The 24,674-nt window shown below is 40.0% G+C and overlaps 1 protein-coding gene across 1 annotated transcript; it reads left to right on the top strand.

Annotated features, from left to right (window-relative positions):
- Nucleotides 1–2,479: 2,479 nt before the first annotated feature.
- On the top strand, nucleotides 2,480–24,224 carry LOC143288084 (zinc finger CCCH domain-containing protein 15-like). The gene is made up of 11 exons (XM_076596365.1): nucleotides 2,480–2,618; nucleotides 3,622–3,723; nucleotides 4,544–4,649; nucleotides 5,387–5,524; nucleotides 5,879–5,973; nucleotides 12,951–13,130; nucleotides 13,796–13,864; nucleotides 15,045–15,122; nucleotides 16,245–16,349; nucleotides 21,123–21,234; nucleotides 22,098–24,224. The coding sequence occupies exons 1-11, from the start codon at nucleotides 2,547–2,549 to the stop codon at nucleotides 22,313–22,315; spliced, it is 1,275 nt and encodes a 424-aa protein (XP_076452480.1). The 5' UTR covers nucleotides 2,480–2,546; the 3' UTR covers nucleotides 22,316–24,224.
- The last annotated feature ends 450 nt before the right edge of the window (nucleotides 24,225–24,674 follow it).

Raw genomic sequence — 24,674 nt, 5'->3', positions numbered from 1 at the left:
GGAAGGCTGAGGTGTCTCCCGCCGGCAGTGATTGGGGGTCTTATCTAACTGAATGGCCACTTCTCTGACACCACCAGGGACACAATACTTTAAGGCCGATGGGCACTTGCGAGAATTCAGATTTTGGGTGCCCAGGATTCAGTTGAACTTAAAACTGACATTCTAAATGACTGAAACCAAAATATGAGCAATAGTTCACTGCTTATCAAATCATGCAGCTGTATGTGTTTTGTAGAATGAGGACGGCCTCAGTTAGTTTATATTTTCTTCATTGCTTGGTTGATTTGCGGGGTGCCCGGGGAGCTGGTTTATATCTTTTAATCAAGAAATGTGTGACTAATTTATACTGACGGTATGTCAGTGTGCTGTCACAATAGTGCGTGCTGTCAGTCCGGCGTGCGCGCGTCAGTGCATGTGTCACAGTCAGTGTGCCCGCGATCAATCGGATGTGAGTGCGTGCATGCAGTGCGTGCGTGCATGTGTGTGTGTGTGTCCGTCAGTGTGTGTGTGTGTGTGTGTGTGTGTGTGCAGTGTGTCAATGTGTGCATGTGTGTGGTGTGTCAGTGAGAGAGAGAGATACCGTCAGTGGAAGTGCCGTACAAGTGTATTCTACTGACGGTATGTGAGCTGGTGTGCCGCCGGTGTGTGTCACTAGTACGTGCCGTTACTGAGTCTGGCGTGTGCGCGTGCATGTGTCACAGTCAGTGTGCCCGCAATGTGAGTGTGTGCGTGCAGCCAGTGCCGCGTGCGTGCATGTGTGTGTGTGTCCCAGCGTCAGTGTCGTCAGTGTCAGTGTGCCGCCGGCTGTGTGTGTACCGTCAGGTGTGTGTGTGTGTGTGTGTGTGTGTGTGTGTGTGTGCCAGTGTGTGTGTGTGTCGTAACGGTGTGTGTGTGTGTGTCAGTGTGTGTGTGTGTGTGTGTGTGACGGTGTGTGTGTGTATGTGTGTGTGTGTGCAATGTGTCAGTGTGCAGTGCATGTGTGTGTGTGTGTGTCAGTGCGTCGGAGAGAGAGAGATCCCGTGGAAGTGTACAAGTGTATTCCGGCCACTGACGGTATGTCAGCCCCGTGGTGGCGGCGGTGTGCCGTGTGTGTCATGACTCGAGTGCGTGCTGTCAGTCCGGCGTGCGCGCGGCGTGCGTCGTCAGCCTGGTGTGTCACCGGCAGTCAGTGTACCCGCCGCGGTGTCAGTGCGTGCGTGCGTGCGTGCACTATGTGTGTGTCTCAGCCGGTGTGCCACGGTGTGTATGTGTGTGTGTGCCAGCCTGGCGGTGAGTGTGTGACGCCGGTGTCAGTGTCAGCGGACGGCCGCCAGTGTCACATGTCACTGACGGGTCAGTGTGTGCCGGTCAGTGGCGGTGTGTGTGTTCGTGTGCGTGCATGCGTGCATGCGTGTGTGTGTGTGTGTGTGTGTGTGTGTGCGCGCGCACGTAGAGTCGCTGAACTTCAGTGAACTGAAGGCGGCCCATCAGTATTATCGTTTTCATAGTTTCTTCTAAGGTTAGGCTCCATCTCCAGGGGGTCAGCTCTATGTTCCCTCAGCTCTATGTTCCCTCAAGTCAAGTAACATGTCATGTCATGTCATGTCAAAGTGACCAGTGGTAAGCAAGACTTGCGTGACATTGTAGTTATGTCTCACTGCATGTAATTGGATTCCGCATACTCCTCTATTTGTCTGTCTTTTTTTCCTGCCTGTATTTCTGTATGTATGTCTGTCCATCCGTTTGCTTCTCTCTCTCTCTCTCTCTCTCTCTCTCTCTCTCTCTCTCACGTCATTTTCATTATAAATTCACGCTTGACCACTGGTCAGTTTAACCATTGCTTGACCACAGGTCATTCTGACCATTGCTTGACCACTGGTCACTCCGACCATTGCTTGACCAATGATCATTCTGACCATTGCTTGAACACTGTCACACTGACCATTGCTTGACCACTGGTCACTCTGACCATTACTTGATCTCTGGTCATCATGTAACTTGAATTGAGGGAACATAGAGCTGAGGGAACATAGAGCGGTTTGTTAGGAGAATTAGCTCTATGTTCCCTGAGCTCTATGCTCCCTCAAGTCAAGAGATATTTACGTCATGTAATATGGCATGGCATATGTCATGGCACATGGCATGATATGACATGGCATTATGACATGACATGACATAGCATGTAACTTGACTTGAGGGAACATAGAGCTGACGGAACATAGAGCTGAGGGAACATAGAGCTGAGGGAACATAGACATGCTTGCTCCAGTCAGTCATTGAGTCCTTGTACTATATGCTATTCTATTCATTCATTAATATAAAAGAAACTTGGACTCAAGTCTATAAGAAAAAAAAATCATTGAAATGAAAACAGGGCATGAAAAAGGACAGAAAACTAGCGTGTTATTATTATTATTTTTTTTTATTAAGTTGTGTGTATTTAGATACGAAACTAAATGAAACGAAAGTAGCAGCTCTACTTTGTCAAACTTCCGGTCTTTTTTGGTGCGATCGGTGGCGCAACACGTTACGGTCAGCTTGCTGACAACTTTTCTTTAAATTTTGCGATGCCTCCGAAAGGAAAGAAAAATGAACCAAGCAAGAAAACGCAGGATAAAGCCAAAGAGAAGGTTATTGAGGTAAAGTATGGTTTAGACTCACAGATCGTCATTGATTCATCTGTTTCGGTAACAGACCAGGCTTGATCAACCTGGCCAGCAGACTGACACTAGAAACTTTGCAGCGATAGAAATGAATAAAAAATCTCGAACTCAAACACGTCCGATTTAATCGCTTAGATTTGATACAATGTAAAGCGAGGGAAGCTTTCCCGGGCTGTAATTACTAAGGAATGCAGCACAGGTTGTAATTTATAGAAGGGATACAGCTTCTCTGAAATTCTAATATTAGATTTCAGTTAAAAAAACATATGAATGGATAAAAACGTGCGCACGTTTACTTTACATTTTGATATTAGTATTACTATCACATGAAAATTTCATGTATTATGATATAATTTCTGACACGTAATTCTCACTTGATTTGTACGACGTGTAAAGCTCCCTTCCAATGGGCCTGTTCGTCGTTCTGCAGTTTAAGAACTATGCAACATAGTAAAAACAAGATAGTGGTGTAAGCTACTAATCATGACATGTTGGTAAGTACAGGGTGGGTAGATTTTTCCACTGACAGTTTTAGCCAGTTCTTGAAGGGATTAATAGAGGGTGCAGTTGCTATGCTGGAAGGCAAGCTCTTCCAGAGGGAAACTTACCAGTTTGAGAAGTAATTTCCTCTAACAATGTCAGCTCTTCTTGAGTTTAAAACTTTTATGTAAGTTTAAAAAATCTTCAGCTGTCTGATACAATTTCATTGTAATGTCTGTCTGTTTTCTCTTGAATCGCACAGATCTCTCTTTCTCCTTCTGACTTTATATTTTCAATAACTTAGTAGTGTAATGACTGGCAGGTTGTTTGCTGAGGTCTCACAGCCTTATTTATGTCCCGTTCAATATCTGTTTCTTCTTTGTGCAGATACGCTATTTCACTTTCTCATTTATTCACTTTCTCATTTATTCACTGTATAGTTAATTTTGTGTGTGGTTCTGTTCATGAATACAGTATTAGTGTAATTGATATGATTCAGGACAAGACATTTGGATTAAAGAACAAGAAAGGCACAAAGCAACAGAAGTTTATCAAAACAGTGACGCAGCAAGTCAAACAGGGGAATCAGAAAGCATCAAAGGTAAGTGGTTTCAAAGGATATTTCAGTCCTGTCAGAGGCATTGCTAGATAGCTGTTTATTTTACTTTTGAGAACATCTGCTGAAACAGTGGAAGTACTTGAATTGACAGGATTACTTTATTTATCTCTTCTGATCTTTTTTTTCTCTTGCAAAGGTTCTTTTGTTTAAAGAAAATGTTTTTGGATTTATTGATAACAATGTTGGTAATGAAAATAGCTCAAGATATTTAACTAATCTATTTAATGTTGTAAAGTAATAATATACTAACATCATTTTCATTTGCTTTAGAACAAAAGTAGTTCAGATGTATGTATATTCAGCAGAATATGCTTTGTGACTGACAAATATAAAAGAAAGTACTTGTTTATACATGAAATTATAACTTGTGTATTTGATCTTGCATTGTCTGCTGCTGTAGTTCTAATTACCACAACCTATCAAGTTTATCTCAGAACATTTTAACAGTTTTAGCTAACTCAGTTGGTGCAGTTTTAGTTTCAGGACATAGGATCTTGAAAAATCTTTGTATTAATGTCCAGTTTTTGATAAGCATGAAGTAATAAGAATCATTTAGTTGATGAGGTACTCACATTGCTTTTTGAAAATTTCAGCTGTGTTGCTTAGTTAGTTTCTTAAATAGTAAAAGTTAAGATGCCTGTATATACTTCAACAACTCATTGAAGGGCAAAGTGGAGTTAGTAAGTACTTTGTTTTTTTTATTCTATTTTGTATGAAGACCTGGAAGGGCTGTGAAATGCTGAAACTCATTTTGCAAAGCCCTTTTTTTTTTTTTTTTTTTTTTTTTTTGTTTGTGGTTCAGCTTGAGCAGCAGCAGCGTGAAGAAAGAGAAAAGAAGAAGGATGAGAAGAAGAAGCTGCAGGATGAACTTAACACCCTCTTCAAGCCGGTGCAGACAGTGGGCAAAGGTCAGTGTTGTGATTTTACCCCTGCAATGGCCGGCTATTGGCACCATTATATTTTATATATTTGTGGAATATGTATGTAGAACTGATGTTAATGTTTTTCTCCCTGGCTGGAGCATATTATACCAGCAAATCTGCTCCAGTCATTTTGGTCTTCAGCGAGCCAGCTGATTTCATTTCAGGTCTTGCCTGAAATGGAAATGTAACAAAATAATATACAGAAAAGGCACGGAACCAGCTTTGCTGCCAACCTGTGTTTTAAGGCTTTTTTTCCTTCTTTTTTTAATGCTTATTTTGAGTATAAAATATTTTTTAAATAAACAACATTATTCAGTATTTTTCTGTTTTGGGGAGAAAACAAGAGAAAAAGATCCATACATTTTTTCCCTATGTATATAAAGGAAAGTATAGCATGTCATTTTTTTTTTTGTATTCATCTGTCTGCTAAAGTTTTTGTCTTTGATGAGATGTTTGTGGCTTGCTTTAGGATTCAGGAAATTATAAATACAGAATATCTCATTTTTTACTCCAGTTTTAGCTTTCAGTCTGTGTGTTTGTGTGTGTGTGTGTGTAAGTATTGTGTGCATATGTTTCCCAGTCATGATCCAAAGGAATGTAGAAATCCTGATGCAAATTTCATAAGGATAGGTTGTACTGCCATCCCTTGCTCAGACTTTGATCAAGACCTGCTGCTTCCTGGAGAAAAACAACACAAGCCTGTCTTGTTTTTTTCTTTGCAGGTACTGATCCCAAGTCGGTCCTGTGTGCATTCTTCAAACAAGGCCAGTGCAGCAAGGGAGACAAATGTAAATTCTCCCATGATCTGACTATCGAGAGAAAGTCTGAGAAGAGAAGCGTATATGAAGACGTCCGTAATGGTAAGTACTAAACAGTTATATTGATTGGTCACACTTAAACTTTCACCCAAATGTATAAAGTGCATGTGATAATCAGTGAATGAAAACATCCATGTATGTTTACACTCTTGTTGTTGCATACATGCATGCACACAAGATCTCATACATGCACATTGCACACTGTACACACACACACACACACACATATGTTTAAAGGAACATGTTTTGACAAGGTTTCACAAGATACTTATCTGTCAGGATCAACAGAATCAGATACATCATACGTTTTTAAAAATTCACAGATAATCATAAGTTTTTCAAATTTTGTTTTCAGTTAGCGCTGAATTTTGCTGTTTCTTGTTTGTCACAAAACAGAAGACAGCATGGACAATTGGGATGAGGAAAAGCTGAATGAAGTTATCAACAAGAAGCACGGAGAAACGGAAAAGAGCAAACCCAAAACTGCCATTGTAAGATTTTGTTTGTTTGGGTTTTAGGCAGTAGCGCTTGTTATTACTATTCAGCTGCATTCAGTCTCTTGTTCAGAACACTTAAACTGCAAAGAGTAGACCTATGTAAAATAACCTTTGAAATGATATAATTTTTAGTTAGCAGATAATGTTCCCTGTTTGTTTATAGTTGTCTAATCTTTCTCAGGTAAGAATTTTTTTGTTATTTCATTCAGATTTGGAACAGTTATAGGTTAGTTTTTAATCATTTTACATAGCTTACGGAGAGTTAGTAGCTAATTTGTATTTCTAATGAAGTGTACAGTTGTAGTAAGACTACATTTTGAATAAGGTTATGTAATAAGGTTTCTGTCATTCAAACTGGAAGCTCATTTGAAAACATTTGCAGTATTGTACAAGGATTCAAACACTGTGCATGTGCTTAGCCATCTAAACTTGGACAAAAATATGCAATTGAAAATAGATTCCTGAAGCAGAGAAAAGGTAAAAAAAAAAAAAAAAAAAGTTTAAGATATCATTGTGTATTACCACAACTGCTAAGTGGAATGAGGGGAGAGAGAGAATGCATATTGGTTGAAAATGGACAAGTGTGACATGACTTGTACATGAGAACAGCATGCAGACAGCAAGGCTGGGGGTCTCGTTTCTAACAGCTTGATCCATGTAGTTGTTGGGTTCATAACCTCCATACACTGTACTTTTCTCCATCTGTTGTCATCTGCACTGTTACTGACAGAACTGTGGGACACTTGTAAAGGGGAATTCTGCTCAGAGAATGGAGAGACAGGAGGAGGGATAACTTTCAAATTCTCTGACTTGAAATCTCCAGAATCTTATTTATTGAACTGTTTATGGGAGAAGTTTAAGTGAAGTGTTTGATATGTTCATACTCTGTTTCATTTTGTATTTCTGTTGACGTAATTTTAGATAGAAGATTTCCTTTCAACAGAACATAAGGAATTGTTTGGAACAGTGAAATTCATAGTAACTCCAGAAATGCAGTATTTTGCTAGTAATTGACCTAGGTTTTGAAAATTAGGAACATTTCTTCTTCATCGTTTGTGGGCTGCAACTCCCATGTTCACTAGTAAGTACACTAGTGGGCTTTTATGTGTATGACCGTTTTTATCCCATCATGTAGGTAGCCATACTCTGTTTTCAGGGGTGTGCATGTTGGTTATGTTCTTGTTTCCATAAGCCACTGAACGCTGACGTGGATTACAGGATCTTTAAAGTGCGTATTTGATCCTCTGCTTGTGTATATATACACATGAAGGAGGTTCAGGCACAAGCAGGTCTGTGCATATATTGACCTGGGAGATTGGAAAAATCTCCACCCTTTACCCACCAGGCGTCGTTACCGAGATTGGAACCCGGGACTCTCAGTTTGAAATCCAATGCTTTAACCAATTAGTTGTTGCGCCCATTGGAAAATATCAAAGAATGTTGTGAGAAAGTGTAACAGGTTGTGAATGTAGTGAAATGATCATTCACAATTCTTGTTCTTGAGGTTGTTATATGGCTCCAGTGAGTTCTCTATGATTCTGCGCAATGTATTAGTACCTGAATCAAAATGTGTGAACAAGGATAAGGGTAGACCGATATCTTGGTGCATATTGTTTGAAGGTGGACAAGTGTGACATGACTTGTACATGAGAGCAGTATGCAGACAGCAAGGCTGGGGGTCTCGTTTCTAACAGCTTGATCCATGTAGTTGTTGGGTTCATAACCTCCGTACACTGTACTTTTCTCCGTCTGTTGTCATCTGTACTGTCAGTGACAGAACTGTGGGACACCTGTAAAGGGGAATTCTGCTCAGAGAATGGAGAGACAGGAGGAGTGATAACTTTCAAATTCTCTGACTTGAAATCTCCAGAATTTTATTTATTGAACTGTTTATGGGAGAAGTTTCTGTGAAGTGTTCGACATGTTCATACTTTTTGTGTTTCATTTGGTATTTCTGTTGACCTAGTAAAACATGATGATATGTGATTTTAACAAAGCATTAGGGAATTGTTTGGAACAATAAAATTCATAGTAACTCAAGAAATGCATTGTATCACTAGGAATTGACATGGTTTTTTAAAATTAGGAAATTTCTGCTGCTTTTTTTCGTTTGTGGGCTGCAACTCCCATGCTCACTTGTATGTACACAAGTGGGCTTTTACATGTATGACCATTTTCACCTGCCGTGTAGGTAGCCGTACTCCGTTTTTGGGGGTGTGCATGCTGGGTATGTTCTTGTTTCCATAAGCCACCGAACGCTGATGTGAATTACATGATCTTTAAAGTGTGTATTTGATCATCTGCTTGCGTATAGACATGAAGGGGGTTCAGGCACAAGCAGGTTTACGCATATATTGACCTGGGAGATCGGAAAAATCTCCACCCTTTACCCGCCAGGCGCTATTACTGAGATTCGAACTCAGGACTCTCAGTTTGAAATCCAATGCTTTGACCAGTTGGTTATTGCGCCCATCAGAAAATATCTAAGAATGCTGTAGAGAAAGTGTAATAGATTGTGAACTTTGTGAAGTGATCATTCACAAGTTTCTTGCTCTTGAGGTTGTGATCAGATGGCTGTGAATTTTTCTGAAATGATCATTCACAAGCTTCTTGCTCTTGAAGTTGTGATCCAATGGCTCCAGTGAGTTCTCCATGATTCTTCACAATGTATTAGTACCTGAATCAAAATGTGTGAACATGGATAAGGGGAGACCAATATCTTGGTGCATATTGTTTGAAGGTGGACAAGTGTGACATGACTTGTACATGAGAGCAGTATGCAGACAGCAAGGCTGGGGGTCTCGTTTCTAACAGCTTGATCCATGTAGTTGTTGGGTTCATAACCTCCATACACTGTACTTTTCTCCGTCTTTTGTCATCTGCACTGTCAGTGACAGAACTGTGTGAGTTCTCCATGATCCTGCACAGTGCTGTAGTCCAATATGTGAACAAGGATAAGGGGAGATCAATATCTTGGTGCATATTGTTTGAAGGTGGACAAGTGTGACATGACTTGTACATGAGAGCAGTATGCAGACAGCAAGGCTGGGGGTCTCGTTTCTAACAGCTTGATCCATGTAGTTGTTGGGTTCATAACCTCCATACACTGTACTTTTCTCCATCTGTTGTCAGCTGCACTGTCACTGACAGAACTGTGGGACACCTGAAAAGGGGAATTCTGCTCAGAGAATGGAGAGACAGGAGGAGTGATAACTTTCAAATGCTGTGACTTGGAATCTATAAAATCATATTTATTGAACTGTGTATTGGAGAAGTTTCTGTGAAGTGTTTGATATGTTCATACTCTCTGTTTCATTTGGTATTTCTGTTGTTAAAGCATGGCAATGTGTGATTTCAACAAAGCTTTAAATAAGGATTTGTTTGGAACAGTAAAATTCATAGTAACTCATGAAATGCAGTGTTTGACTAGCAGTTGACCTGGCATTTGAACATAGGAAAATATCCAAGAATGTAGTAGAGAAATGGAGAGCGTAACAGATTGTGAATGTTGTTAAGTGAGCAGTCACAAGCCTTTTGTTCTTGGGGTTTGTGATCAGGCAGCTCCAGTGAGTTCTCCATGATCCTGCACAGTGCAGTAGTACCTGAATCAAAAGATGTGAACAGGGATAAGGGGAGATCAATTCAACATCTTGGTGCATATTGTTTGAAGGTGGACAAGTGTGACATGGCTTGTACAAGGCTGGGGGTCTCGTTTCTAACAGCTTGATCCATGTAGTTGTTGGGTTCATAACCTCCATACACTGTACTTTTCTCCGTCTGTTGTCAGTCTTGTGGTTGTTGGGTTCATAATCTGCACACACTATAGTTTTCTTCCCCTGTGGTGTACTGTGTTTTTAGTGTTGTTATTGTTAAAAGTTGGAAAAGTGGAAGTGAAGTGATATCTTCAACCTTTACACAAATAAACAGACAGGATTTTCATAGTGATTAACATTGATTACAAATGAAACTCTTGTGGTGGCGGCCTTTTTTCGTGTGTGTGTGTGTGAAACTCTTGTGGTGGACACAGCTGTTCAGCGCTTGACGTTTAGTTCATCTGAGGAGCGAACTTGACCCTGCATTCAACTCAGGAGGGAAAAGCGCCGCCTAAAAATAACACGCTACCGCCGGAAGGGTTGGAGCTTTAACTTGGAAGAACTGAGAGCACAAAACGCTACGACTTCTCTTTCACGTTGCGCCTCCAGCCGTTATCAGCTGTTGGGAGGGAGAAAGACCAGTGTGCTGTTCCGCGCGATGGCAGCGGCCACAGGGAGAAAACAACACCTCTTCGTTAACTTTTGATAACACACTGCTTGTCAACGCAATCGCTTAATAAATAGTATGGTTTGAAAGAGCACAGTCTTAGCTTTAAAACGATAGGAAACTCAAATGTGAACATCCGATTATTTTTCTTAGGATAACTGTTTGAAAAAAGCAGGTATGCTTACCACCAGTTTGGTAACATGCATTTTGACACATTTTTAACACACTGAATCTAATCTCACATATTTCGCTCAACACAGACAATACATTCCATGCACAGCATTACACATCAGCATGCCTCTCACTAACCTGTGTTGATGGCTGGAAATTCTGAAGGAAGCTGTGGCGTGTTAAAGATCACAACTGTTTTGCAGCTTGTACAAGTACTCCACAGGCACACTGATTCAGTCATTCACGCACATTGAAGAAAACCACAGCCACGTGTATGGGGTGTGGATGGCAGTTTGTTCTGGCGGTTTGTAAGAAAAATTCCTGCTGGTTTGTGTGTGTGTGTGTGTGTGTGTGTGTGTGTGTGTTAAATCTAGAACTGTTAAAATGGTAGTCTTCATCACACAGTCATTGGCAGTAACCACTTTGTTATTCTGCCAGAAGTAAGGACTGACACAGCATTAAAAAGTACTTGCCATAAATTGCCTATCACGTGGTCAAGTGTGGAGCTGCAAGCAGGTTACTACTTTTCACTCTTCACCCCCAGCAAGCTGGAAGGGCTAGCTTGCCCTGACTCTACGTAAGGCAGAGCCTGGCCACACATGCACGAAAAAAAAAATAGTGAGTTGGGAAAGGGATACAGAACTGGGGTGGTGAGAGGGGAGGGGAGAGGGATGGGGGTTCCAGATGTGAGAGAGGGGGCAGGGGTGGTGACGTAAAGAGAGAGAGAGATGAATGAGGTTGAAACAAACAAAAAAAGCAGAGAGAGAAATATATATATATATATATAGAGAGAGAGAGAGAGAGAATAAACAGAAACAAAGAACAACAGGAGATGGGAGGTGAAAAAGAAACAGTGAAATAAAATAAAATAAAAAAAATAAGAAAGAATGAGAGAATGAGATGGAAGAAAACAGGATGAAAGAAAGAAAGAAAGGGATGAAGGAGAGAAAGAGAAGGAAGGAAACAGCATGAAAGAAAGAGAGGGAAGAAAACAGAAAGAAAGAGAGGGGAGAAAGCAGCACTGACGAAAGAAAGAGAGAGAAGGAAACAGAACGAAAGAAAGGAAGGGATGAAGGAGAAGGAGAGAAAGAGAGGGAAGGAAACAGCGCGAAAGAAAGGAAGGGATGAAGGAGAGAAAGAGAGGGAAAGAAACAGCACGAAAGAAAGACAGGGAAGAAAACAGAATGAAAGAAAGGAATGGAAGAAAGAAATGTGAGAGAACAGAATGTGAAGGAAAACCAAACTCACGGTACTTCTGCTATGAAAAAAACCACACCACCGCCAGTCACAATTGTCACCACAGTTCTCTCAAGTAAATGCTGCTATCTTAAAAAATATTTACCAGCCAAGGAAAGTACTACCACCATCAAAAAGATAAGTGTCCGCTCTTTCCAATGGTGCAAAACATTAATGCCGCAGAAATACGAGTATGCTCACCAGCCCGCTCAAAAGAGGCGCGCAAATTGCCACGCTTTAATAGAAGACAAAGAAGGGTCAGTGACGGGTTAGCAGGCACAGCAGCTGGTACTTATCAGTGCAGTGTCTGGCACTATCAGGCCTTAGGGGGATCTCGCAGTCAGCTAAGTGTGTGGTTCTGCTTATAGCCTGGACAGCAGTGTGGAGGTCTTTTCTCTTGTGTGTGTTTGTTTAATCTGCAGTCTACTTATTTTCAGGTTCACAAATGTAACACACACACACACACACACACAAAGAAAGAAAGGAAGAAATCAAAGCATAATAAAGAACATTTGATATGCTTGAATCCCTTTTCCTTCTCTGGCTGTATTTTGATTTGTTTGAAATTATTTCAAACCATTGAAAGATTTTATTATGTTTTACTGATATATTTATAGAAATAGTACAGATATTTATGCATATTGCTTGATGATGGACAAGCGTGACATTGCTTGTACATTATAGCAGCATGCAGACAGCAAGTTTGGAGGCCTCGTTTCTAACAGCTTGACCCATGTAGTTGTTGGGTTCATAACTTCCATACACTTATATAGGTGCATACTTATATTTATAGAAGGAGTCTGTATATCTCAGTTGTTTTTGTTGTTTTTTTGTGTTGTTTTTTTATGTGGAACACTTGTGGTCACAATGGCATTGTTCATGGACAGTGGAGAATAAACAGCTGAATGCATGCTGATTAATGGTAGACAGGCTTCTCCTGGCTTGCCTGTGATGGCAGCATGCAGACAGCATACTGGTCAGTGACACAGTAGTCTTCCTTTTCTTTTCATTGGGTCTTTCAGAATATTTATCTCTTTGTTTTTAATGAACAAGTTTAGCCATAACATCTTCTGTCGTAAAACTAGAAAAGCGTAGCATAGCTGAAATCTACTTTTTAACAAAACAAAACTTCAAAGATTTATTCTAATGACTTTTGAAAGGTGATCATTTTATCAAGTTCAAAGGCAGATTGAAATCGTAAAACAGTTGTTTAGAGAATACCCAGACTGTTGCAAGTTTGGCATGTGCTTTCATCTGACTTGCTTTAATGAAGATTTCTGAAACCAAAATATATTTTGTTCCAGATCTGCAAACACTTTCTTGAAGCTGTGGAGAACTCCAAGTATGGTTGGTTCTGGACTTGTCCCAATGGGGATAAGTGTTTCTATAGACATGCACTTCCCCCTGGCTTTGTGCTGAAAAAAGACCAGAAGAAAGAGGAGAAGGCGGAGGAGATATCTTTAGAAGACTTGATCGAACGAGAGGCAAGTATTCATGTGTGTGTGCGTGTGTGTGTTTATAAGATAAGTAAGATGAAATACGGAATGGATCTTCCACAATGATTTTTTAGCTGTTTATATTGTTATCACCATATTTCCTGAATTAGTCATAAATGTATAAATTCACAATGTTTATGTGTGTAGCATTAAAAGTTTTGTTTTGTTTTGTTTTATTACAACCCCAGCAGTATTGATAGTTACAGATATGCTCAGTTCTTAACAAGTTTTCATTATTATTTTCTTTCATTTAAAAGAAAAATACAAACTTAGCAGTATTGATAAACAAATATATTCAGTTCTAAACAAGTAAGAATATGATACAGACATAGGTGACTGACAGGAAAATGCAAAAAGATGATGATTGAAACAGTATGAACAGACGTTTATATGTTGCACTCATGCACACACACACACTGCTGTGTGCAATTTGATCTTGAATGAAATAACACAAAGCTGTCTTACTTTAGTGTGGTTAGTGTGAATCAAGATAAACATTGTAATGCTCAGGCAGAGATACTTCCAGCGAAATAAATATTTTAAATGGTATGTTGAATTGGATGGTGAATATTGTAACACTCAGGCACAGATACTATCAACGAAATAAATGTTTTAAATGGGATGTTGAATTGGATAGTGATTTGTTTTGACAGCGAGCTGCCTTAGGTCACAATGTCACCAGGATTACTTTGGAAACCTTCTTGGCCTGGAAACAACGCAAGGTAAATCATCACTAGTTTATATATGAAGCATAGTGCATAAAGTGTCCAGTCATTTGTGTCTTTATTTGAAATTTTGCTGAAGTTTTTTCAGAAGGGATGAAGTCAAAAGTGCTTGTGATATGTTCTGGATTTTGGTTTGTTTCTGTTTGTTTGAAATCAAATTTTGAAAAAGTAGCTGTAATTGTTTTTACTGTATCCTGACTCATTGGTGTATACTGCGGGTAGGGGTCTTATTTCCTGCCTTGTGCAATCTACTACCTGGCTGAAGGGGAGAAAAAAAAATTGATGAAAGGATATGTGGCTAGTTCCTGACTCATTGGTATATACTGCGGGTAGGGGTCTTATTTCCTGCCCTGTGCAATCTACTACCTTGCTGAAGGGGAGAAAAAAAATTGATGAAAGGATATGTGGCTAGTTATCTCCGCCCTAGTATATTGCCTCCCCTGTGCATGCCTGTCAAGCACCTTCTTCATCTGGCAGATCCCTGACCTGTGCATCCAAGTGGCTGTCTTTTTTTTTTGCATTTCAACTGTCTGTTGTTTTTTGACAATCAAATCAGATCATGTTGTTTATAGCCCAGCAGATCACTAAAGCCATATCAGGGCTCTCGTTTTGTATATGTCATGTCTTCTAACAGGACACAGGACTACATTTGTTTGAAATTCAACTTTAAAAAAAATAGTAGCTTTAAATTGTAGGATGGCAGTATTTGCTGAATGGTTAGTGTTTTGTACTTTCGTATTGGGGTGCCAGGGTTTGAATCCTGGCAGGGTCTGGGGAGTGAAAGTGAAGATGTGTATACAGTTTTGAAATCAGCATACAATCATAACATGATCAGCAAGTTCTTTAATTCCTTCATATGTATAGAGGCTGTGGATAAGATGTTTATAATGGAAGCATGGAGATATCCAGCATGCCATTTTAAGGGTGTTGTTGAACATGTTTTAAAGAAAGAAGAAATAAAAGAAAAAAAAATCTGTTCAAGGAATCACCACCTAAAGCTCAAATATGTGTGTGTCAGTTATGAGTGCAAAAGACCACAATAGTTTGTTAAGTTAGTTTGATTCTTGGGACAGTTGCAGTTAAAAAACAAAAAGGCAATTTATGCATTCCTGATAGGAAATGTTTTCATGTCAAGAGAATAATGAGTGCTAAAAATCAATTTCTGTTTTGTGTACAGAGGAAAGAAAAGGTGGACGCCATGAAAGCTGAACAAGACAAGAAAAAAGCTGATTTTAAGGCTGGCAAAATGCTGGGGGTAAGTGTCTGCATGGCAGCATGTGTTTCAATTAAGGGGAGTATTCAAGAGGTATTGAGGGGAAAGGTGAAAAGGATGAATGATAGAGATATAGATAGAAAAAGGCTTTCTGTGAATAAGCAGAAGGGTGGGTTTGTGAAGAATGAAAGGGTGGCAGTGATTAGACACAGGCGATACATTTTTGTGGTACGTAAAACATTTGATAAAATCAGAAATCTTTCTTGCTGTTTGTCAGAATTTGCATATGAATGATTATGTATGTTTGTACATTTTTACATCTTTGATTGTATCATGACTGCTTTAAAAAAATCCTTTCCTTCTCTTGTTTTTTAGTAGGTAAACGTTCAGGGACAGTACTAAATTAAAAGAGTGGATCTTTTTTCAGTGAGCACCCTATGCCAGCTAATAACATTTTGGAGTCTGCGTCTTCTTGTCTCTATATTTAAGCAAATGGCAAACACCTATCTAATAAATGGATATAGAAATCTGGAACTATATATATATATATATATATATGTACATATATATTATTTTATTTATTTTATCTTTTTTTTTTATGAAAGACACACTCAGGTAAAGTTACTGTACCTTTACATAACTTATATTTTGTCTACTGAAGGTGGTTGGTTTTTTTTTGGTTTTTTTTTTTTAGAGTTGAAGAAGGGGGCTGTGTTGGGGGCAGAAGGAAAGAAAAAATGGGTACTTGTAGTGTTTAAGTGTTCTTTACCTAGGCCACTTTTATCTGGGAAGATGAAGAAAATGGAGGGGTGTGGGGTGGGGTGGGTTGGAGGGAAGAAGAGGAGTGAATATATAGGGGGACACACTACAGTAGACTGGACAGGAGTGGGCAGGCCCTATTACCAACTCTTGATGACGGTTTTTTCTTCCTGTAAAGCCATCCTTGTGTTTTGAACCAACGTGCAATTCACCATCTTAACTTATCAGTTCTTAAAGTCTTATCATTGTTTGTACTGGGAAAACACTTAACAAGTTAAACAGAGGTGAAGTTAAAGTAATGTGCTTTATTTTAGGACTTGGTTAGTACTGTGACTTGGAAAACATTCATGTGCATATGCAGATTCTATTCACATTTTCTTTCTCGTTTTTCTTTACTTGATACAGATTAGCGGTCGTCAGATGTTTGAGTTCAACCCAGAGCTGATAACAGGCGATGATGATGATGATGATGAAGGAGCAGAAGCTGGTGTCTACGTGAAAGAAGAGGATGTAAGTGACTAATACTTTTAGTTCCTTCATTCAAAATTATGAGTGGTGTACAAAGCAAGAAAGTTTCTGGTTGGTCCAGTTTCAGTTTACCAACTTGTCTTGGAACCCATATTTTACTTTAGAAAAAAACAAAACAAAAAACAAAAAAACCCAATAAAATAAAAAATATTGTGTGTATATATATATATATATGTATAGATATATATATATATATATATATATATATACCATATCTTGCTACATTTATACACATTTCTATTTACACTTATACATGTATACTTATCCCTCGGTATGCACATGTGTGTGCGCTTACGGGATAGGTTCATACGACTTACATATTAACATGTACAATTTTATTTCTATCTCTATTCATTGACTTCAATTCATTGAGATTCCCTACATAGCAATATAGACACACTTGCAATTGCATCATTCTGTTCACATGCCCAAATCTCTCAGTGTCTACATACTGGCACTTTATTCATATGCGTATGTACATCTCTTATATATAGGTGCATACACAGATTCCTTCCCATTACGGATTAAGCACATTTACCCATTTACTTGGGTATATCTGTGCACGCTACACGTTTGCTTATACAGCCGCTTATTTCTCGTGACTTGATCTCTTGTCATGTCATTGGCATATTCCTGACACCATCACTTGAGTTGATGGAAGTTTATAATCCTATTGCACATATATGTATTCATTTTCATAAATTCATCCCTACCTTTCTTTTGGAGGACGACTGCGCTCACAGACAAAACTGCCTCATTCACACCTGAATGTATGCTCCTTCACATATCAGTAGTGGCTGGTCCTTAGGGACCCACACACACTCCCTTCCCACCCACAGGGCTAAGGATGCCCTCTCTTGGTGCATGGAGGGACAAGGCAACCCAACTCATTTGCCTACAACAATCACCCACAGGGCTAAAGATGCCCTAACCTGGTACAAGGAGGGATGAGGCAGTCCAACTTAGAGGTGCCACTCCGGGCACACATGCCCTTCATTCTTTCCAAGTTTTAGCGGGTCCAAAAACTGCCCACTGGGCGGGAGACAATCAGCCTAAGTCCATCTCTTCCACTCCTCACTAGTAGCAGAAGGCCTGGGTAATAATTGTTTTCCTCTATACTCGGGAGAATGGCATATTGACGAGGACGGATGCGTCTCACAAAGCACAACGAACTGTTCATTACCCACAGGGGCGTACCTTTCTGCCCACTCATACCGACACGGCAGATGCTGCATTCAAGCACATTAGTTCACCCCATCACCTTGCTTGAACAGAGATCCAGCATCGATGTCTCAAACAATTGGTGTTCGAAAGCACTTTCTGCACTTGGTCTTCCCTGCCTGATCCTTTCAGCCTCAACACAAAACCACTGTTGTGGTTACAGATGGGCATTCCTTCTCAAGCACCGTCTTTCCAATGAGACACTTCCAGGGGTTTCTAGCCTAGGCAGGCTATCCCATCATGGAGCCCCAGCCTTCAGTCAAGGGCCTGTCAGAGGATGACTTTGTTGTCACTTCGGAAGCAAGCACCATGTCTTTCAGACACATGGTTGCACCACAAGACCCCGTCAACTCCTTCCGGCTTCCTTACATTTCAACATAACCTGCATGGTGGACACCTTCATCCCTCAAGCACACAGCAGCTGTTTCCTGATTTACCCATGCTGACTGGTGTCCTCCTAGGACCAGTATATGATAATCAGTCGTGTACGACAATGACCATCAGATCAGCAGAGCAGGCAACTGCTGTCCTGGCTATTCGGGCTGGAATCTGATTATACAATTTATAGTAGAGAGTGTTTTGCCCAAGTTGCATCCCCAGTCCCTCGATCAAGAGGGCCTTTGGACTCGCCATTGGGACGGATCCCAAAGGCTAGTTAGCCCTCAAGCTACAGCACTAAGTCCCAGTGCAATTTGACTTCTAGTCTGAGAGACATAGTCCTTCATGAAAGACTAAGCTGCTAATGATTTCACTTTGCAATTCAGAAACCGCTGATAATACAGCTCTCACTTTACTGTTGGCCATACTGAAAACGCATGTCAGATCAGTGATTTGATGTAAATGGCCAGTACAACACATCTACAGCCACTTTCCTCCCTGCCCCTGCCCTGCTCCATCCCAGACTTAGTGCGCAACACACACAGCCAGAGGCCTGTCATGGATCCGGTCCCCTTTCTCACTAAAGAACCTTCAGCAAAAATTTTCCCCATGGAAACCCTCTTCCATTAGGAATTCCAACACAGAATGAGACTCAGTGACCTGCGGGCATATGAAGTGCACTCCCACAGCCTGATCCATCCCAGCCATTGACTGCCGACAACTTTCTGCAGGTTGCTCCAACATGCCACACTCAGTTAGAGAAGCCACCAAGCCTTCTGTATGCCCCTTCATGATGGTACCTACCTGGGCAATTACACAGCCCTGTCCCAGAGACACCAGGGACCTCAAGTCTCTTGTTGCCAAATGTCTGCTCTTCTGTGCATAGGCAACATGCCAGTGCTGTCTTTTTTGGCAATGACAGAAAGGGAGGGGGGGAGCGCCTATCCCCTGTCAGCTCTCATGTAGGAGCTCTACAGATCTGGCTGTCATGCCTAAGGCAAGCCCAACATGGTGGCCTACCTCTGTCTCGTGCCACAGTTTCCTCTAAACACATGTACCACTTCCACTATCAGCCCACAACCGATGTGGAATCATCAGATCAAACTACATGTGCACCTCCTTGCATTGACGCTCAACTGCGCTCAAGTGAGACAACCCTATAGGGTATGTGTTTCCTTCCCTTCCTTTGATTCGAAGGGCTCTCAGTAAAGTGCGGATTCAACACACTGACCCGATTTTCTTTGCGCTACATTTATCAGCTCAGCTGTGGTCCACAGACCTCTCCCACATTACAGCTGCGGACCTCAGTCTTCTTTGCCCACACCAATATCCTTAGGTGACACAGTACACTCTACCTTCATCGAATTCTATTTGAGGGACATCTATCACTTTAGGGATGATGGCTCAAGAGGCGTTGCCTCTGCAGTGGTCACACAACAGGCCATCGCAGTGCACTGGCGATAGAACAGAAGGATTGAGACTTGATGCCTCCTCAGCCAGAGCACATAAAGTCAGAGCATGGTCCTCTTCTCTTGCCTTAGCGCACTCAACACGGCTGCAAGACATTATGGATGCTGCATACTGTAAAAACCCTGCTACCTTCATCGACTTCTACCTGAGAGACGTCGCAAGCTTGCGGGATGATGGCTCAAGAGGCATCGCTTCTGTGGTAGTTGCACAACAGGCCATGGCAGCACACAGACAATAGAACAGGCGAGCCCTCCACCTTGTCACGCTATTCTGCACTGGTTCAGTAGTTGGGTCACGGTTAAGTATGTGTAATTAAAAGGAAATTTTCTATCTAAAATTACGTTTAAATAACATACTTACCGTGACCCAAATTTAAGACCCTCCCATCCTCCCTGCTTCCTGTTCTCCCTGCTCGCTGCGCTGGTGATGGCATATTGCCGTCAAAAGAGGGCGCTAGCCAGCGGGACAAAGGGGAGGTTACCTACTTCCGGGAGGTTATCGGCCGTAGTTGCTTTCGTTTTCTCCGCATAGGCGGATTGTAGTTTGCACAGGACAGGAAGGTCAGACCCCTGCCAGAGTCTGCACTAGTTGGGTCACGGTAAGTATGTTATTTAAATGTAATTTTAGATAGAAAATTTCCTTTTTTCTTAAAAAGTAAACAACGAAACTTCAGTGTTTTTGCCAAATACAGAAATGTGTGCAGTAAAAAAAAAAATAATATATATATACGTCTTTTGAGAAATTGTGGCCTGTACAGAGCTTGTTTAAATATGCTGAGAAAATGTGTTAAATGCATAACCTTTTCCTTTTTATTGTATCCATTAACAGTTAACCTTTTTGTCATTTTTGACTCACTTGTGTAAGCAAAGTGAGTGTGTTTATGGTTATGGTTGTTTCTGTGTGTGTCTGTGGTAAAACTTTAACATTGTCATTTTCTCTGAAAATACTTTATCATTTAACATAACATTTGTCACAAAAATAGGAAAAATTCTCTTCTTTCCACTCATACTGCTGTTCATGACAGTGCACCTTTAGGATGGGCACAAAAAAATTTAAAAAAAGAAGCCGAATTATTTGCACAATAAATTTACTGTTAGATTTTTATTTCTATTCATAAAACTTGACACTTTGAGTTGATATACTGAAACACTGATAAACAGCAGTCACTTTTATCAATTTTTGTTTCAATAGGATTTTCTTTCGTTTATTCTGAAAGTTACATTGATGAATAAATCACTTTGGGGCAGCTAATTGAAGGGGAGATTAATCATGTTTTGAAGCATGGACATTAATTTGTTTTTAAACTGATCTTTCTCATCTAAAACATTACATTTTGAAATTATTACTCAGCATAAAGAAAGGCTTTTATGTTTTACCCTCAGTGTGAAATCCTTTCACAGTGCACATTCTCCCAAGTTGTAATTTTTTTTGAAAACAAATAGCAGATTGTACACAATGTGATTTGATTTAGAATTAGGTCCTGGAAGAAACACCGTCATACTGTGTACTTTGAAGATTAGTGACATTTGATAAGGCTGCTTCTTTTCTTTTCTTTTTTTTTTTTTTTTTTTTTTTTTTCATAATTCCTTTGTTCCATTAAGTATATATCACAAGTGAGTCTTGAAGGCCTTGCCTCTCTAGATAGTATTAAAACTTAATGTTTTACAAATGTGTTTCTGCTTCAAGGAGGATGACAGTGGGCCAGTGAAGGAGATCAATCTGGATTACTTCACAGAACAAGCCTCTGAAGTGGACACTACTGGCACACAGGCTACTGCTGACAGGTGGCAACAGTCCGGTAAGTACAGCTGATCCACTACCTTGCAGTTTGCACAAGCTTCTAGAGTCGTTAAAAAGTGCACACAAATTGATGAGGTTTAGGCGTATTCTTTTTTTATTTACTCATTTCCTGAGAGCTTTTTCTGTATATGATCTGTCCATGCATTTTAATACCTTCTTGAAATTGAAACTTAAGCTTTTTCTGTGCATTTGCTTATCGCAAGCTGTCATTATTGGATGATGTTTTGTGCATGTACATTGGTGACATGCATTGTGCATACACTTCCGTAAGTTAAATACTGCGTTAGTATAAGGTTTGACTTCATTTATATTTACTTCATTGCCTCTTGTAAAGTGTCATATATTCCTGCATGCATATCATAAACATTATTTTGTGGTGGTGGTGGTGGTTTTTTGCTGTAGCCTCTGATGTTTTTTAAATTTTTAATTTTTTTTTAATACTATAGCCTCTTGTTGGGTTTATCTGATTTAAGATAAAGCACACATAGCTTTTTTGAGGGTCAGATGTATTGGATTCTGTTTTGTCAGTTAATTAAAACGAATTGTACACAATTGAATTCTAACACATCTGATCAGATACATGTATCAGATGACAAAATCATCACCCCCCCAAAAAAGATGTTTTAATTACAAATATAGAATGTGAATTACACTGTCAACACACACGCACGCACGCACGCACTCACGCATGCACGCACATCTTCTAGAATTTATGGCTACAGCAGAGAGCTTTCAGTGACATTATATTTTATGCAGATATCACCACAGATAACACAGAGAAGCGTCTGTTTTAAAACATGTCAGAATATGAAAGTCCAAACCCTTTGTCCATTTTGTGTTCATTATGTTTTCCTTTGGCAGGTGAAGCCGGAAAGCTGGATGAGGCAGCCGCCATTGCCTCTCCCGTGGACCCTGCCACTCAGGCTCAGATAGAAACTGACGCTGCGATTGCAATGGCTGTGTCTGCTACCGTCAATGGGGAAATAGCTGCCGACATGCCCATTGACGAGGATTTGTTTGCTGGTGATGACATTGACCTTGTGGAGGAAGATTTAGAGACGTTAGACTTGGATGATTGATAGTGGACCTTTCCTGGAGCGGCCCCTGACATTGGATGGCGATGCATCTTTTTGGTGTTCTTCCTTTCATGCAAACTGATGTGGCTGCAGACTGCAAAATTACTGTGTTACAAACTGTGGTTGAGTTTTCTTCATTATAGGCAAGACTCATCGTGGGATAGTGTTTTTGGTCATAAGTCTGATACTACCTGGGAAAATGTTTTTCCCCAATTCTTATGATATACTAAAGAGAGGGAAGACTTATCCTTTTAGAAGGCTGTGGCGCCAGTCTTACCAGCTGGTGCTGACAAGAAAATTGTTACAGTTTGTTTTCAGGGATGTTTTCCTTCCCTCTTGTTTGTGGAAAGAAATATATTTATATCTTCAATCATTCTTGCAGTTGTATATTCATCATGACAGTTTTCAGGGTTTATAATGTACTGTGTGTTGGCAGTTCTTGTAATTTTAAATGTCAGTAAATCAAATCTGAGCAGATGCCATTCATGATAACTTGATTATTGAGTTATAATTAACTCAATCAGATTATGTCAGCCATAGGTGCTTTTGAATAACACTGCTTTAATTGATATCTAAATGTTTGAAATGGATGAAATAAAACAAAAGATTTTAAAGTCTTATACATCAAGTAATGTGTGAATAATACATCAGGTCATGTGTGAGAAGTGCCCGTTTACTCTCCTCGGATCACTTCCAACCAAATGAGGCTAAATGGGAATTTGCCAAAAGGTTATATGTCGGTTGGGGGCATTGTCGAAAGAATGTTCAGTAACTCTATATTTTTTTTTAGTTTCCAATGGATAATTTAAATGTTTATGATCACTGGTGAACTTTTAGAAAATTGTGGAGGGAAGAAATAGGATATGTACGGAGAGAGGCTTGAATGCCAAATTGAAATTAAGTTTTTAAATTATTGGATTCGAAGAGGCCTTTGGTTTTTAAAGAAAATTGTGTTTTCCTTTCTCAGGTTGTGTCTTTTTGACAGTATTTACCACTTGAATTTGCTTAAATATCTCTGTCAGATTGTCCCTCCCGCTTCTGATTACTGATATGTAGATGAGGTTGCTTGAAATTGAATACTTAGTGATTGACAACGTTGTCTGTAAGAACCCCCCGGCCCCCACCCCTCTGCCTTATCAGCCTACCCTCTTGGTATCTGAAATCTGAGTTTGGCGTAAGGATTGCACCAGAGGTTGTATATAATGCTTGACTGCATGTGTTTGGTTGTGTGTTCTTTTGTGTTTTTTAATACTATGAAGAAGAGAACTTCAATCAGATAGATGGATTACCAGGATTCAAAGTCAGTGAGTCTTTTAATTAAGTAAGGCCAAAACAACCAGTCAGAACCAGAAATTATGAAGATTAATTTTCAACTATGGTTTCTTCAAAATAATACTTTGGTAGGATTGTTGTTGATGAACTTCATATAAAAGGGGAAAAAAATGTGTGTGGATTAGCAGAGGCAGGACTGTACAGAACATGTACAGTTCTGAACAAACCATCTGCAGGATCTGTTTCACACCTAGAATTAAGAGCTTCCTCCCTCTCCCCAACTCCCCTTTCCCCATGTTTCATCTTTCTGCTCCAAGAATCATCCATATGAGATAAAACTAGTTACACAATTTCTGTATGTTTTCTCACAAGCTACATTTCTCTCTCTTTTTTTTCTCCATGTAGCGTGTACATTTTCATTGCTGAAAGTCATTGATGTTAATGCTGTTAGGGATAACATTTAGTTTGTAATTCTCACAGTCACAAACTGTTGAGACCATCAAACAGCACAACTGTGAAAGGTGTTATACACCAGAGGTCAGTTGTATTAATGACTGAATCGATTTCAGTCAGTGTGAAAAAGCAGTGGGTGACTGGGAAATGATGTGTACATGTACGGAATAAAAGATTGAAGCCTGCATTGTGTAATCAGCATGAGTTGAATTATTTGAATGGAAAAAGAATGTTGTGTTCTCCCCCCCCCCCCCCCTCCTCCCGGAACAGTGTAGCTTGTTAAAATTTCCTCTGCCAGAATTTTTCTGATTAACTTATCTTCAAATTTCTTGGCCATGTTTTGTGTCATTGAGTAAAGCATGCTTATGGTTAAGTGTGCATGCATGCACTCCAAAGCTCTTGATATCACATAAATTGTGATTGCCATGTTCCTTGAACACATATTAATCATAATGTCTTCCTTGATAATGTAGAGAAGAAAGGAGTGGAGAGCAGATGGGAATGAAGAATCAAAGCTGATGAAAAGAGGAGCCTTTTCTCCTTTTACCCCACTGATTAACCTGTTGGTCTAGTGAAAATATATACAGTAAAGGATTGGTAAGCCTAACTGAACGAGCCATTGGAAGCGACCAGCTCA

Source organism: Babylonia areolata, chromosome 1 (genome assembly GCF_041734735.1).
Source record: "Babylonia areolata isolate BAREFJ2019XMU chromosome 1, ASM4173473v1, whole genome shotgun sequence".
Taxonomy (NCBI): Eukaryota; Metazoa; Mollusca; class Gastropoda; order Neogastropoda; family Buccinidae; genus Babylonia; species Babylonia areolata.
Note: the sequence above shows the minus strand (reverse complement) of the source record. Positions and strands in the feature narration are given on the sequence as shown.

Coding starts and splice junctions, on each gene's coding strand:
- LOC143288084 (XM_076596365.1), top strand. CDS start 2,547: ATGCCTCCGAAAGGAAAGAAAAATGAACCAAGCAAGAAAACGCAGGAT. Junction 13,131..13,795: donor AAGACTTGATCGAACGAGAG/GCAAGTATTCAT, acceptor TTGTTTTGACAG/CGAGCTGCCTTAGGTCACAA. Junction 21,235..22,097: donor TGACAGGTGGCAACAGTCCG/GTAAGTACAGCT, acceptor TTCCTTTGGCAG/GTGAAGCCGGAAAGCTGGAT.